This window comes from Haliotis cracherodii, unplaced genomic scaffold (assembly GCF_022045235.1).
Source record: "Haliotis cracherodii isolate W230 unplaced genomic scaffold, xgHalCrac1.p SCAF_7, whole genome shotgun sequence".
Taxonomy (NCBI): Eukaryota; Metazoa; Mollusca; class Gastropoda; order Lepetellida; family Haliotidae; genus Haliotis; species Haliotis cracherodii.
In genome coordinates this window covers 1,455,461-1,471,759 of record NW_027266330.1, presented here as the reverse complement: position 1 = coordinate 1,471,759, position 16,299 = coordinate 1,455,461, and the positions used below count along the sequence as shown (strand labels likewise).

The 16,299-nt window shown below is 39.9% G+C and overlaps 1 protein-coding gene across 1 annotated transcript; it reads left to right on the top strand.

Annotated features, from left to right (window-relative positions):
* Positions 1-265: 265 nt before the first annotated feature.
* Positions 266-1,252, top strand: LOC139447489 (inversin-like). Its single transcript, XM_071228883.1, has one exon. The coding sequence runs from the start codon at positions 362-364 to the stop codon at positions 1,250-1,252; it is 891 nt and encodes a 296-aa protein (XP_071084984.1). The 5' UTR covers positions 266-361.
* The last annotated feature ends 15,047 nt before the right edge of the window (positions 1,253-16,299 follow it).

The window sequence follows — 16,299 nt, the reverse complement described above, 5'->3', positions numbered from 1 at the left end:
ACACGTAGTCCGTCAGGGTTTATGTCATTTCAAGAATACTTTCTCGTGAGAAAAGTAGGAATGTCAACATGTGGCATTGTCATGTTACCTCCCGTGAAATTCAAAAGCCGTATGCCGTGTATACTTCACATTAAAAAAATACAATAGGTTATATATAACATATGTATAACATGATATACCTGTTGAAAAACATGTGGAGACTTTGTAACATATGTGATACATATTACCAGCTGTAATCCTTTGCGTTACAGATGCTCAGGACACCCCTCTCATTAATGCCTGCAAGGAGGGGAATTTACAGGGAGTGAGGGACATCCTGGAGTATAGTCTAGAGGACATCAACAAGAAAGGCTGTGGCGGGATGACACCAGCGATGTGGGCAGCAAGGAGGGGACGTAGAGAAGTGGTTGACCTACTCGAGAAGAAAAAAGCTGAAATGAAACTGGTTGATGGTTTCGGTAACAATATCCTTCACTGGGCCTGTCATGGACGGCATGTGGCTATGGTGAAACATGTTGTCTCAAACAACATGGTGGACATCAACAGTAAAGGGCAGTATGGTAGAACCCCAGTGATGTGTGCAACTCGTGCAGGGGAAAAGCAAATGTTTGACTTACTTGTAAGTAAAGGGGATCTTCCTTTAGAAGTGGACAGTGACAAAAACAACATTCTTCTACTGGCCTGTTATGGTGGGAATGTGAAGATTGTCGAGTACATCATCTCACATGATGCTCATGGTATCAACTGTACAGGCGAGTCCTTGAGAACTCCATTGATGGCAGCAGCATACATGGGACATGGACACGTATTTGATTTACTTGTGAGAAAAGGAGCTGATCTGACACCAGTTGATGATGCCGGTGACAACATCCTCCATGTGGCCTGTCTGGGGGGAGATTTTGATGTTGTTAGCCGTGTGCTCGAGCAGGACAAGGTGGACATAAACAGTCGAGGTCAATGCAGCAGAACACCCTTGATGATGGCAGCAAGACGAGGTGAGCACGATATATTCAGCTTACTTGTGAATGAAGAAGCTGATGCATCACCTGTCGATGATGACGGTAACAACATCCTGCATATGGCCTGTCAGGGTGGACAAATGGAGATAGTGAAGTATATCCTGAAAAATATGATGACAGTCATTGTAGACATCAACGCCAGGAACAAACGTAATGAAACAGCAACCATGCATGCGACAAATGGGAGTGAACTGTGCAATCTTCTTGTGTCACGTGGTGGTTGTACACGTTAAATGAAAAGGTGACGACAGGTCAATCCCCCACCTGAGAACGTCTGGTGAGTGGGTGAGTGGGTGAGTGGGTGTCATATCGGCAATATGTCATCCATATCGTTACTGACAAAGGTTAAAGTGAGTGAGTTAGTATTTAACAGCAATATTGTGATGAGACTTATATTAATATTGAATAATAAACTATCATTGATGGAGAGTACAATAACTAGATTATACAAGCTTCAATTTTAAAATAAGTTGAGAAGATTTAAGAGAAGAAATTATAATTCAATAATACAATATAGAAATTGACTAAAGATCATCTGCAGCATCCAAAGTTAACCCATTATACTAGAGACCATGGGAACTTATGATGCTTCTGCTACCTGCAAAGTTCCCCAGCAGAATTTACACCATCCCTGCAGCTGCTGGTGATGGGTCGCACATTGAATAATGTGTTCTTACATAACCTCACAATGGGAAAATAATGTTACACTACTTCAACCCCCTTTGAAGATAAAGCCAATAATCATCTGGGTTATTTAACCATCTACATAATTTCAAACTGTATCAAGTTCAATTTGTTTAAAAAAAACTATATTTAGATTAGAACTATTACCATTGAAAATGCTTATTTGATATCCCTTGAGATGGAAAAATCGACAGAGGTAAGCAGTATATGTTTGACTGTGAATATTTCATCACAAGGAATGTAGAATGTAGGAGCCTCACCTTTCAATAAACACTCCTGTGTATTACGAGAATTGGCAATACGACACGACGTCGTTGCAGAATGATCTCTTTTCAAATCTGGATTGACAACCCAAATAGGTGTAACCGATTTATTGCATGTAATTTATTTATACGTAATTGGGAGTCCCACTTCTTTTGCATTAAATCTTTGATGTAACATCTAATTACAGGTTTTTAGTCACTGTATGGAATTAGAAGTGGTGTCACAGATTAGTTGAGTGGTGCTTTAGCAGCAGCAGCGGCCATATTTTACCAGTGATTCCGACATGACTGGGTAACCAACAACAGACGATGTCATACTGGCAAATAGCAAGATCTTTGTGTAATATTATAATTTCTCGTAAAAGTGGATTTTGATATGAAATATTCATAGTGGCATGAAGGCAGAAAAGGGAATCAGATATTATTATGTGGTATTTATGCATTTATTTATTTGAGAGATGTTAATATTGCCCGTGATTCTGCTGCAAAAAGTGAATTGTCATATCTTGACAATATGGTTCTGGATCCAATGACAGTAGCGCAAGCAACTGCATCACCCTCCTTAGATCTATCTGTAATTATAGATTTGTAAATATTGTAGATGTTTCTTAATTGGCTAACATCTTGCTGATACAGTTGTTGAGAAGCAGATTTCTTTTATGTTGTTAATGAAAGATCTACCTGTGGTTTTACTAGTTTCCACAGAGGAGACGACAGAATTTTAGTCGGAGATATGATTGTGAGGTCAATTTTTACAGCAAACATCTGTCGTCCGGACGTCAACAATTTTTTCAAACGACTAATTGGTAATTAATGAAATTTTACTCAAAGCATCCCTTGGTGGTGTGGATTAAAAAATTGTACAAATGGTTGTGCTGAGCCCCAGGGGTCTGAGAGGCGGGGCAAAATAGGGGTAATTTGGCTATATTTCTTTAAACGACTTCTTCTCTGGAACAAAGCGACAGATATCAGCCATATTTGGTAGGAAGCATTCTTCGATGATGCGGATTTAAAATTGTACAAATGGTGGGGCTGATCTCCAAATGGGCCAAATGGGCCAAATAGTGGTTATTTGGTAAATTGCCGAAAAAGGACTTCTTTCTCAGGTACTAAGAGATAGATATCAACCATATTTTGTTTGAAGCATTCACCGGTGTGTGTGTTAAGTGTTAAGTTACTTCCCACGACCCGATAAAGGCCTCAGATCCATACGGATTGGTGAAAGGTTTTATTTCTTAACAATGAGAGTGTTATCACTTTTGATTGGCTTATACATGTAGCTTCTGTAAACTAAGTAGGGCCATTTTGATTGGTTTAGAAATGCACAGGCTTTTCTTGTTGTAAGAATGTCACATGCATGGTCACTTGCTGGTGACATAAGGAGAGAAAACATCTTTGCTGTTCTGGAACATTTGGAAACAAAAGCTCAAGTTAGTTTAGTTTGTTTTAGAATATTTGTTTGGAAAAAAAATATGCATAAACACATGTTTGTATTCTAAAATTTCATTCTTTGATCTAATACGAATAAAATATGCATAAACTTCTTCTTTTTTTATCTATTGGGCATTTGTTAACATTACACCTGGTATCATTACTGTTTGATAGGGATTCATAAACATTTGCTCATGACATATTCGCTTTATTTACTTAACATGGTTACCATTTAGTAACACATCTATCTTCCGAGGTCCAGGACAATTGGTCAATAATGAAAGCAAATGTCATATGAAGTTTATTATGCTGGACGTCTCCATTGAAAACATGTATGCAACATTTAGGGGAAAGACATTTAGGCAAGAATAATGCATCCCCTTGCTGGTGTGTTTCTTTATCCACATTTATGCTCGGACTGGCAAAGTCAAATCAAGGCAATTTCGCCAAGGTGTTCAACTAAAGCTTCAGCTACATGGAAGATCTCATATCGTTCAAAAACTTTCAAATAGCCGATTCCTGCCACTTTTCTATTTTAATTTTAGTTTTTGACATTTTCGCTTTTGTTTTGGACATTTCCATTTTAGTTTTTAACATTTTCGCTTCATATTTCAGCGATTCAATAGCTACTTGAAAGTACATGTTTTCGGTTGTTTTAATACATGATTTATCACATATTTGTATGACAAATTTGCAAAAGGTTCCGATAACAGTAAGTGAATATATTGAAAAACAGACTCCATGTCCCTTATGGGCCACCGTAGAAAATAGACTGAACTTAACAATGATTCACCCCAGCAGGATGCCTGGGACCCCCTCGATTCCCTAGCATGGTACCTGGGGTCCTATATACTCCACTGACTCTCACAGAAAACCTGGGAACTTACTAACTCCACAGCAGGAGGCCTTGATTACGAAGAAGGGTTATTGGGATCTCACTGAAGGATACCCGGCATTCAACTGACTCCACAGACGGATATCTGGAATATTGATTACTCCTGTAGGACACGTGGGATTCCAGACACCCAAGCAGAGTCCAGGGATAACACTGATCCCCATCAGGATACCAATGATATTGCGCCTCGCTGGTAGGATTCCTGTGATCTCACTAATTCGAAACCGGGAAGCCTTAGACTGGTGACACTCATGCAGGAATCCTGGGAACTTTCAGTGACTCTCAAACAGCATGCATGTAAAAGCGGGACCGGTTCATACCATGAAGAACAAACGCAAGTTTTTTACTAATAAATTGAACCCTGAAACAATTGTAAAACATTCATCAGACAAATAAATATCTCACTAAATGTGACCGTATACAAAATTTCCATTCCATTACCTATCAGTGCTAATTATCCCAGCCTCCCGTTTGTCCATTGTCCTATTACTTATCATTTATAACTTAAGAAGTTGTCCACCTGTCAGCGCTTATTAACTATTAAGTGTTGGCTTCCATTTGTGTATTGGTTATCTCCTATCACTGCCAAATAACTGTTGGCTTCCGTTATTAAGTTTCCACCTTTGTTATTTTATTACGTTTGTTGTTCTTACAGGTACATATATATGTTCTCTGCCTCATGGCATTTACTCACCCAGAAGCTGACATCCATATATCCTCTTCTTTGCTCCACATGTTTCTTAAACATTAACAGTCAAGAGAGATTGGATGTCTGGATATTAATATAACTTGATGGGAAATAAGCTATTAAAGAAAACTCGTACCAAATCTGATGGATAAAACAATACATATAGTCCACTACAGAAATCTTAAGTTATATCTTTCATTAGGTTTGAAACTCAAGAAAATTCATAGAGTTCTTAAGTTTTATCAAAGTATTTTGGATGCAACCCTATATAAGTCTGGACACATATTTAAGAAAGATGGCTACTGGTGAATTCGTAAAGAACGTATATAAGGTCAGAAATAACTCATATATTTGGTAAAACTATGGAGAAGCTAAGGAAGGGTGTTGATGTTTTACAGGTCAGATCTTTATGATGAAGAAAGATATATGACTTATAGCTAGTCCAGCTTTTAATAGCCGTAATGAATTTGATAATGTAAAAGTGGCATTACATAAGAGGAAGGGAATTATGATTATTCTTGATATATTGATATATAGTCAAATTATAAACTTCACATTTTTAAAGCTAATCCCATATATGATATACAACGGACACTAATAACATCAACAGTCCCAAGCACGAGAATCTGATGGCACACAAGTTCAGTAGCGTGTATGGCCACCATGTGCGTCGACAACTGCCACACAACGCCTCCGCATGGACCTTGTGATGCTTGTGAACACATGATGTGGAAGAGACGCCATTGTTGCTGCAAAATGGTGCCAAGATCTTGCAAATTCTGTGGTTGGTTCTTGAGAGTGCGCAGACTTCTGCCAAGAGCATCCCAGACGTGATCGATGGGATTGAGGTCGGGAGACCTTGACGGCCAGCCCATGACGTTGACTCCCGCATTCTGAAGGAAATTCCTTGTCAAAATTGCTGTGTGGGGTCTGGCATTGTCGTGTTGGAAGATCAAACCGGGTCCATGTGCTGCCATAAAAGGCAGAAGTTCTGGTGCCAGTACCTGGTCGCGGTAAGCAGCAGCGTTGAGGTTGCCACGAACGACAAGAAGTCTGGAACGTGCATTGCAACAGAAAGCACCCCACACCATGACACTTCAGCCTCGAAATCTGTCAACTTCCTGTATACAACACTGGGCGTAACGTGGCGCCTCCACACCCTCGCCCTACCATCAGCAAATCGAAGATTAAATCAGGATTCATCACTGAAGACGACTTGATTCCAATTCCTCTCGTCCATCGTAAGTGTCGATGTGCCAACAATTGACGTTAACGTCTGTGTAATTGAGTCAGAATTGGCCCGCAGTATGGCCGTCGTGCTTGAAGGTGAGCAGTTCTCAGACGGTTTCGTACAGTTTGCGCACTCAGTCTACCCCTAAACAGTTCATTTCTGGTTGATGTAGCCGTCAAAAATCGGTTACGGAGGTGACGTAAGACAATCTGACGATCCTCTGCATGTGACGTCACACGTGGTCGACCTGGCCGAGGGCGATCAGCGGTGGTACCCGTTTGCTGTAGACGCCTCTGTAAAATCATAAACAGTCCGTCGACAACAACCCATCGTCCTTGCGACTTCAGCTACGGACGTTCCCGTCTGCAACATGCCGATGGCACGTCCACGTTGCACATTTGAAACGCGTGGCATGACAAATGGCCGTAAAGACTTTTGTTTTCTTGTGTTTTCTTTTTTTTGTTAATGACGGCTGAAAACACGTGCGGTATTATGGCGATGTGACCAGTTGCACGTGAAAAACCACTTTTGCCACTATAGTGCTGTGCACATGATTTTGATCGATTCACCTGCACAAAAACGGGTGTTATCTGAAGACAATATATGGCCATTACTGTTTAAATACACAATAAGGGCCCACAATGACAACTGGTTAAAATTTTAGGATTGTGAAGTTTTTAATTTGGATCAGTATACATCTATTTTACCCTGTATCATGACTGCATATGCACAATACAATATCATTGGTGGGAACAAGCCTGTGGAGGTTCAGCTTTCAGTGGTCTAGTTATGTCTGTTAAGGGGCGATGACACCAAGGCCATGACAAATGTCGACTTGGTTTTCAGTCAGGCCATCTAAAGATGTCAGGAAGGTAATATACTCATCAAGCAAAGTGCAATCTTTGTTGCGCTTCTTGATAAAACGCTAAAAGAATTTCTTCACCAGTATGCGTGACATTGCACGCAATGATATTGAATGTTCCTATGTGTATCTGTTTCTCCGAGTGTCTGCCAATACAAGCCAGCTAAAACATTGTGGTTTCCTTTTTTATCGGCCTCTCAAAACGTCTTCTCGGGTTTTGCGAAACATTTTGTTTAATGAAAACACGTGCATTTTACCTGTGTCACTATTATGTTTGTTTGTTTTTCGTTTAACGCCGCACTCAGCAATATTTCAGCTATATGACAGCGGTCTGTAAATAATCGAGTCTGGACCAGACATTCCAGTGATTGACATCATGAGCATTGATCCACGCCGTTGCGATACGAGGACATGAATCAACCAAGTCAGCGAGCCTGACCACCCGATCCCGTTAGTCACATCTTACGACAAGCATAGTCGCCTTTTACGGCAAGCATGGGTTGCTGAAGAGTATTATTAACATTTGACTCACACAGTTCACTGGACATCTCCGGCTTATGGTAATATTTTGCGAAATATTCTCCCAGAAAAAAGGTCTGAGTTCGCCCCTCAGAATCCGCGTGCATGAATATATGCTGTGCCTACAACTGTAAGTAATGAGTGAGTGAGTCTGGTTTGACGCCGCTTTTAGCAACATTCCAGCTCTGTCATGGCGGGGGACACCAGAAATGGGCTTCAGCCATTGCATCCATGTGGAGGAATCGACCCCGGTCTTCGGTTTGACTAACGAACGCTTTAACAACAAGGCCACCCCACTGCGGCCTACAACTCGGAACAGGGTAGAGACCGGGTGTTGACATATTGTGTTGTGCAGAGCAGAAGTTAACCTATTGCTACAATGTAACCTGCCCATGTGACATTATGTATGCTACAAGGTATCAAGGAACATGTTTTTTATGTCCCTACGCCCCAATGTACAACACACTGGAGTATATTACAATGACGGGACACATATCCTTTGTCAAAAGATTACAAATAGAATCCTGGAAGGGACATTGTCGCGTTGTCACCTTAACAAAAACAAGCAAAAAGTGTTAAAATGAACCAAAGCGCGAGAATGCGACACATTTTAGCCATTTGTCGCATGGTCACGTTGTCGCTTTGTTGCGCTTGGAATATATTTGACCAAAGGGCGGCAATGCGACAACGCGACATTTTTCAATCTCAAAATATGTCACGTTGTCATATTGTGGCCCCCTCTAAAATCTGTGAAAAAAGTAGGTAAAATGTGCGACAACGGCATATAACAACATTACGGCATGACGTCACATTGCTTCATTGCTGAAAATTATAGGCATGACGTTACCTTGCTTCAGTTTTGAGAATAATTAAGAATTGACTTTCACTTTGCGTGAGTTCATTTGAGTGTGACCGTCGGAGCGTTTTTATATGACGATTTTATACCCCGAGAGATGTAGCGCTAGATCTACTAGTATGACTTAACATTTACACCGACAGCCATACAACGACCAGCTGTATATAAATTAGTCCCCCCGATACGAGAGATATGAGCATATGAACATATGTTGTAGTTTGTTTAGAAGAAATTATTCAAATGATATCATCATTGGGTGGGAAAGGTCTGTTAAGAACTACCTCAGTGCGCCAGTCACAAAAATGACACATTATAACCAGCGTCGTCATACATTTACATCAAATACAAAATGACAAAACGCCCGACACAATCAGCGTGGCAAGAGAGTTTTCAGAAGTTCTTGATCAAGCTGTGTCGGGTTAACGTTTTGGTCATCATTGATCAGTTGGCCAATCCTTCAGATGTATATAAAGATGTGTAAACAAATACCATTTGTAGATTGCTGGACGCTGTTAGTGTCAGTCTAGACAAAGACCGTGAACTGTGCAGTCCGTGAACTGTGCAGTCAAACTCTTTGTCGTTTCTCAATGTATGCTGAGTTCAGGATAAAAGGGTCCAAATGATCAGAATCAACGCTTCTGTTTTATTCGTGCTGGGGACTTCCCAGAGACATCCCCACGAATGTCGAAGAAGTCCGTCAGTGTTAACATCATTTGACGAATAGCCTCGTGAAAAACGTATGAACGTTAAATTGTGTCGTTCATACGCTTCATTTCGCGGTCATGTGTTCGGCCTCTCTTCCAATAGAAAAGTCGTATGTTTATCGTGTATGCTTCAAATTAAACAAGGATATTACGGTATGAGGTCGTTCATGGAACATCGAAGTGGATGAAGTAGGACGATGGACGAGATGTAAGATGGGTAGAAGTAGCGAGTGAAGGTTGTGTAGATTGTGTGGCTTTGTAAGCTGACTGGTAGCAATCCCAGTTGCAGGCGGTGATGTTCAGGTTGAGCTTGTGTAGCGATTCCGTCATTCTCCGGAAAATAACAACACTTATGTCATATGTATATATTTATGCTGCAGTAGGTTGGTATGGAATGACGTTGGATTGTGTAGTATGGTAGGAGATCTTAGATTCGAATCAACAATGATATTTTCCTGGCCCGCCTAAAAGACGTGACTCTGAGTAGCGAATTGCGGAACCAAATCACCTCTGCTCACATGTTCATGGTAAGATATATTATAATGTATAGGAACCTTTTTCCAATATTCTAGAGAAAGCATAATACAAATGTATTCATATGGACGTCGCTTAAGCATTTTATTTATAGTGCCTACATGCACATCGTCACCAAATTGAACATTGATCAACATGTATTTTACATAATCAGGTACACCATGCCATTTCTCCAGATCTTAGCACGTAATGGCTCATTTCGTCATCTACACACTACGTCAAGCTTGGTGAGTGAGTTAGGAGATAAAACATACCGTGTGTTCACTGTACAGCCAGGCAGCTTGTAGATGTGACCGCGCTGACTTATAATTTAGATCGCAACGCGCAGTTTTCTCATTTAACGATCTTATTTAGAAATATGTTTAGCACATATAGAATCAATTTAAAATGTTACATCAGTACCATGCAAGCTGATACTTTATATCGAGTTTCCAACATAGCAAAATGTCCTCTCGTGGTGTTCAGAAATTGATTTTGATTATACTGTCATTAAAATCAGATCTTAGATCTCACTTCCGCTAAACAAATATCTGAGGACATCCCATTACAGGTCACGCCAGAACGACCTTTCGCAAACTTTGAGCGACCAGTGAAATGACAATTAACTAGTCGACATTAGCCAATCAGTAAAAAAAGATTTCTCGAGCAAAACGGCTCTATTTTCAAACTGGCGACTTCCATTCCAGACTACGCTATTAACAGTGTTTTGAGAAAGTTCGCGATTCAAACTAAAACTAAACAAGAGCAAATTCTTGAATGTGTAATAGATGGCCTAGGGTGTATGACATTACTTCCTTTCCAAGGTCTCGTCCGTTCGAATGTTTATCCCTTTGCAACGAAAGATAGATATGGACGACGATTTTGAAAGAATCAGTCGTAAAGTCCGTAGCTGTCGCTCGGAATACCCCGTGTTAAAACTTTTCGAGGATGAATGATAAGAAAACAACATTCCGACTGTCAAGTTCCCAATCTGGTAAGCGACACTCTGCTTGGTTAGATGAAAGGTCGTTATGACCTGTGATCTGTTATGGTATGTCCTCAGATCTTCGTTCAGCTGATTTACATGAGAATTGGACTTTTCCATAATAATAAAACATATTGTGGTTTGATAAGTTGAGATGTAAATATATTTCCTGACGACTACACGCGACCTAAGCCCTAAGACCTCGACAGTCCCATTGTAGAATGGTATAAAAGGCCATTGATAATCTGTTTTTGGGAACAGCTGGTATTGTGTCAGTAGTGAACAAGATATTTTGGAGATAGTTGTTCCATTCGCACAATATTTATTGAGGAGATACAGTTTTTGTAATCCGATTGACAACCAATGGATACTGAGAAAACATGTCCTGTAACTCGTTGATGAATAGCAACAAAGTAAGAGGAGGCAGATGATTGAAAAGACTTCCTGTCATCTTGAAATGAGATGCTCCGCTCATGTTTCAATTTTACAACTTTAGTTTCACGTTTCCAAGTTGGGCAAACATTAGAAGATGAATAGTGCTCCCAGAGCAGATTCAGAGCTGTTGGCACAACTGCCACCACATCGACGACAAGCAGCCTGCATGACTCCGACCCATGGCAATATTGCAGGTTATTTGGATGAGGGATGTACATATCCAAACTGATGTTACAGTAACTTGATTTATCATATAATGGGTAGGTTTCTCGGCAGGATAAAGCCAACGGATAAAAACGATATCCGTTGGGGTCATATGGGGATAGAGATGCAAATATCAAAGGTCAAGTAGGGACTACTTTCACTGTTTATAAACAAACATGGCGTCGCCCTTGTCATTCGGCGATCGAGTCAGAATTAACCATCGGGAATCTGAATAAACTACAGAGATAATTGCTATCATTATCAAAAGAACAGTCTAATATACTGAAAATCAGTGTCTAACTGTGACGTAGCGAAGGCATTTTATAAGTATTGGCAACTTTGGAGAAACAATTTTGTGAGGGCACGAGGCCTAGCCAAGCGGGATCAGTAGCCATATGTGGCCGTGACGTCTCGTAGACTAGGTTTAGAGTAGCTTCCCTTTGATAAAGGGCAGTTACTCTAGCGGACAGCCGCGAAAGGCAATTAAAAACCATTGTTGTTTTGCGTACATGTTGCTTCGCCACTGTATAAGAAACAGATTTCAGTTGGAACTATATTGGCTACTGTCACTGTCCGACTGACAAATCACGTACCCTGTGACGTAATAAATATTAATGCGCGCATTCCAGGAAAACTCGCAATGTTTCGGTAATGTTTATAAGAGAGGGAGAGCGATTTTGAAGCACACAATTAAAGAATGACATTATATGATAAAGAGGTTATCAGAGAGTTTATTTTCCTCCAAGTTTCAGGCCATAGGCCCATAGAACACACATGATATCAATAAAGTGTATGCATAAATACATGAAAGGAATATAACACATAAGTAATATATCAATGAATTGTGAGTGACTCGCGTAATCTAAAAGCGTGGTAGATATATTTAGCAAGTTGTGTAATAGTGTATTTACATTATGAAGACCTAAGATTTACAAATTTTCATATGATGGATAAGTGAAAAAATATGAATCAATAAGATATAAAAGTAATGTTGAATATGAAGTACAAATAAGAAGGAAATGATATTCATTTTCAATGTAGTCAGGTCCAATTTTTGACATTGTGGGCAAAATCTTTTGTTTTCTTCTATATTGGTATGACGTCCAGTTTCGATCATAAGTTTATGGCAGCTGCATCGGAATCTTGTTAGGGTTTCTTTATAGATCTTCTTGTTCACTTCCTGCGGGTATATTTCTATTGTTAATACCGATTTGAAAGTTAAATATGTTTTAAGTTTTGATTTGTTAGAGATGTTTTCGGTCCAACGTTGTTGCCCACAGTCCACGATACGTTGTTTGAATTGTGAAATGAATATTTGCGCATCTCCAACATCTTGAATTATCCAGGCATAGCCAAATCCATACCTGAAAAGAATTTTGTTTATATATGGTGCCAATGATATGCGGCCAGCTTCATCTAATTTGTACATCATTAAATATGTTTGCTTCGGTAGACGATCAGTGTTCATAGAGATTAATTTTGTCCAACATTTAATACATTTACTAATATAATACACATATAATCGTTGTCTTCCAGTTTCACCAAGAACAGCGTCATTGCTTGCATTATTTGGTAGGTTAAGAATCCGTTTGTAATATTTAATCTGTACCATCTCTATAGTTTCGTAGTATTGGAACCCCCAAACGTCAGAGCCATACTTTATGTTAATATTGGTAAAACCATGGATTCGAACATCTTGATTGCAGTAGTGATTGGTAATCCTCCACATAGATAACTTATTTTATAGATATAATGACATACTTTTTCTGCTTGTTGCGCAAGTGTTGCCGTTGCTTTTGTCCATAGCAATTTAGGAGTGAAAAATAGTCCCAAATATTTAGAAGATGAAACAGTCTCTATCTTTTCTTCTCTGTAAGTCCAATTTTCATAGTTCCTTAAACGTCCACCATTTCTAAAAACGATTGTTCATATTTAGAGACAGTCCCCATTTTTTACAAAATTCACTTATACAGTTGATCTGTTGTTGTAATCTTCCAGAGGTATCGGCAGTGTTGGCAACATCATTGGCGTATAATAAAGAACAAATATTTGGTGCTTCGTCTGAGATGAATATTCCACGACAGTCAGATTGATTTAGTTCGTTGCCCAATTCATTATAAACAGGCAAAAGAGTGTCGGGCTGATCATGCATCCTTGTCGTGTTCCATGAAACAGTTAAAATATTCAGTCAAACCATTATCAGTTCTCACACAAGCTTTAAGTTTCGAATACATATCTTGTAGAATTTTTAGAACGTTTCCATGGATACCATATTTCAAAAGCCGATGCCAAAGCAAGTTATGGTGAACACAGTCAAACGCTTTACTGAAGTCAATAAAGAAACAATAAAATCTTCCACCGGTTCATTTTGATAGATATTTCTGTATCATTCCACACAATGTAAAAATACTGTCGACTGTTGAGCGTCCTTTTCTAAAACCAAACTGGTTTTCATATAATATATATTATTGTCATCTCACCATAGCTGCAGGCGTTCGTTGATAATTTTTGTGAATATTTTCCCCAAAACGGGTAATAAAGAAATGCCTCTATAATTATTCACACTGTTCGTATCTCTATCTTTATACAGCGGACATATAACTGCTCTGCGCCATGATTCCGGATAAACACCTGATTTCATTATCTCGTTAAACAGATGCACACATATAGGAACAATAATATCCAAAGAATTCTGAAATAGTTCAGAAGAGATCCCATCACATCCTGGTGCTTTATTTGATTTCATGTTAATAATGGCTGTCTTCACCTCATCACTTGATATCTCTCTGTTTACGTCTTCAGGCGATCCACGTTCACAAGCCTCACATACATCGCCAAGGCTCGCTAAATACAATGTTTATTCCTAATGCAGGATATTTACCATCCCCAAACACACTCGCGTGATAACCTCTATTTATATGAATACAAGATAAAAAGGAGTCAAACGTTGGAAAGCGTTGGTTGTAACAACCTCATTATGTCTCCTGGAAGAAACACGCGTCACAGGTGACACTCGTTGCCCATTCAGTTCATCTACCATGTCGTCCTCGGTCATATATACCTGCCAGGATTCGACATCTATCGCTTCCGGTTATTGAGATATAAATTAATAAGCGACAAAACCATTTCGATGATCTGCACTAAACCTGAGTCCATTTACCATTCCGCCATGAACAGGTGGACTCCCTGTACAGGAGCTATGACACCAGGTGGTCGCGAAAATGTGACCGTATCCCGCGCCACCGGTGCGTCGCGTCACAAACACATGCAAAGGCAGATCAATACGGCTCGATACTTCCGGGAATCATTGTTGTCTGTAGTTACCAAATTCAGATGATGGATCCAGGCTGATATTTTACGGTTCAAGTGTAAGTCGGCACCTGAGCAAGAGAACAGAATAAAAAACTTGTAACATGTAATTTGATAATGCAGCCCCAGATATCATACAACCGATGTTTACCGTATACATGACAGTGAGTGACCGGTGTAATCTCATCACACTGTACACATATGTAATTTGATAACGCCGACCGAGATATCATACAACAGATGTCTACCGTATACATGACAGTGTGTGACCAGTGTAATCTCACCACACTGTACATACATGTACTTTGATAACGCAGACCGAGATATCATACAACTGATGTCTGCCGTATACATAAGAGTGTGTGACCAGTGTAATCTCACCACACTGTAAACATATGTAATTTGATAACGCCGACCGAGATATCATACAACAGATGTCTACTGTATACATGACAGTGTGTGACTAGTGTAATCTCACCACACTGTACAAACATGTACTTTGATAACGCAGACCGAGATATCATACAACAGATGTCTACCGTATACATGACAGTGTGTGACCAGTGTAATCTCACCACACTGTACAAACACGTAATTTGATTACACAGACCGAGATATCATACACCAGATGTCTACCGTATACATGACAGTGAGTGACCAGTGTAATCTCACCACACTGTACAAACATGTACTTTGATAACGCAGTCCGAGATCTTACACTCACCAATGAGTACTGCGTGCACGACAAAAGCGTCAGAAGCAGTTTGTAATACCGTCCTGCAAGAATGACATCTGGTTTGTAATACATTGTTGACCATGCATTATATATTTATCTCATAATTTTGATAGGAACTGCCAAAATTGTCTTGTTTGTCACGCTATACATAGCAACGAATTCTGCTCCATGAATTATAACAATACTTATACCACACTATAGAAATAACCGACATCTACCTTTCCAATCAAGAACACAGTAACCCAGATTCATTTGAAGATTGACACAATCTGGAATCAGTCAACGCATGCAATTCACACAACTGTGGTCACAGTAAACTCATATACCGCAACAATTACGTCAACTATTGGCGCCAAAACATATATTACTTATTCTTACATGTTCAGGTGGTTTGCACTTTCCACTGAACGTACATCTGTTAATATTATGCCTCAAAGTAAAATTGACCAGTCAGAGAGCAGAAATACTAACTCCATATGAGCCCGTATACCGTCAGTAATAATCCAAGATGGTTGTTACTGACCTAATAAGACATTGTATACCGTCAGTAACATCCATTTTGGATTTTCTCAACACTCTCCTTCTGGTATGGAAAATTGTTATTCGACACTGTTTTGTGCTTTAATAACACTTATTGTGATGCGACCGCCTCCGTGGTCTAGTGGTAGAGCGTCCGCCCGGAGCGGGAAGGTCCGGGGTTCGATCCCGGGCCGCGTCATACCAAAAGACGTTAAAAGATGGTACTTGTTACCCTGTCTGGCGCTCGGCATTAAGGGGTTAAAACAAGGACTGGTCGGCTCGGAGTCAGTATACTGTGTCTGAGTCGGGTATTCATATCAAACTGCGGCATGGTATCTCAGTGGGCTAGCACTATAAATCGGCATCAGTCCGGACTAGTACAAGCAGCCACACACGCAGACACACGTGCATGCACGTCGCTGTATAAGTGCAGTAATCTTGGACGC

Bases quoted from the DNA above. Each gene is read 5' to 3' on its own strand.
- LOC139447489 (XM_071228883.1), top strand. From the start codon at position 362: ATGACACCAGCGATGTGGGCAGCAAGGAGGGGACGTAGAGAAGTGGTT.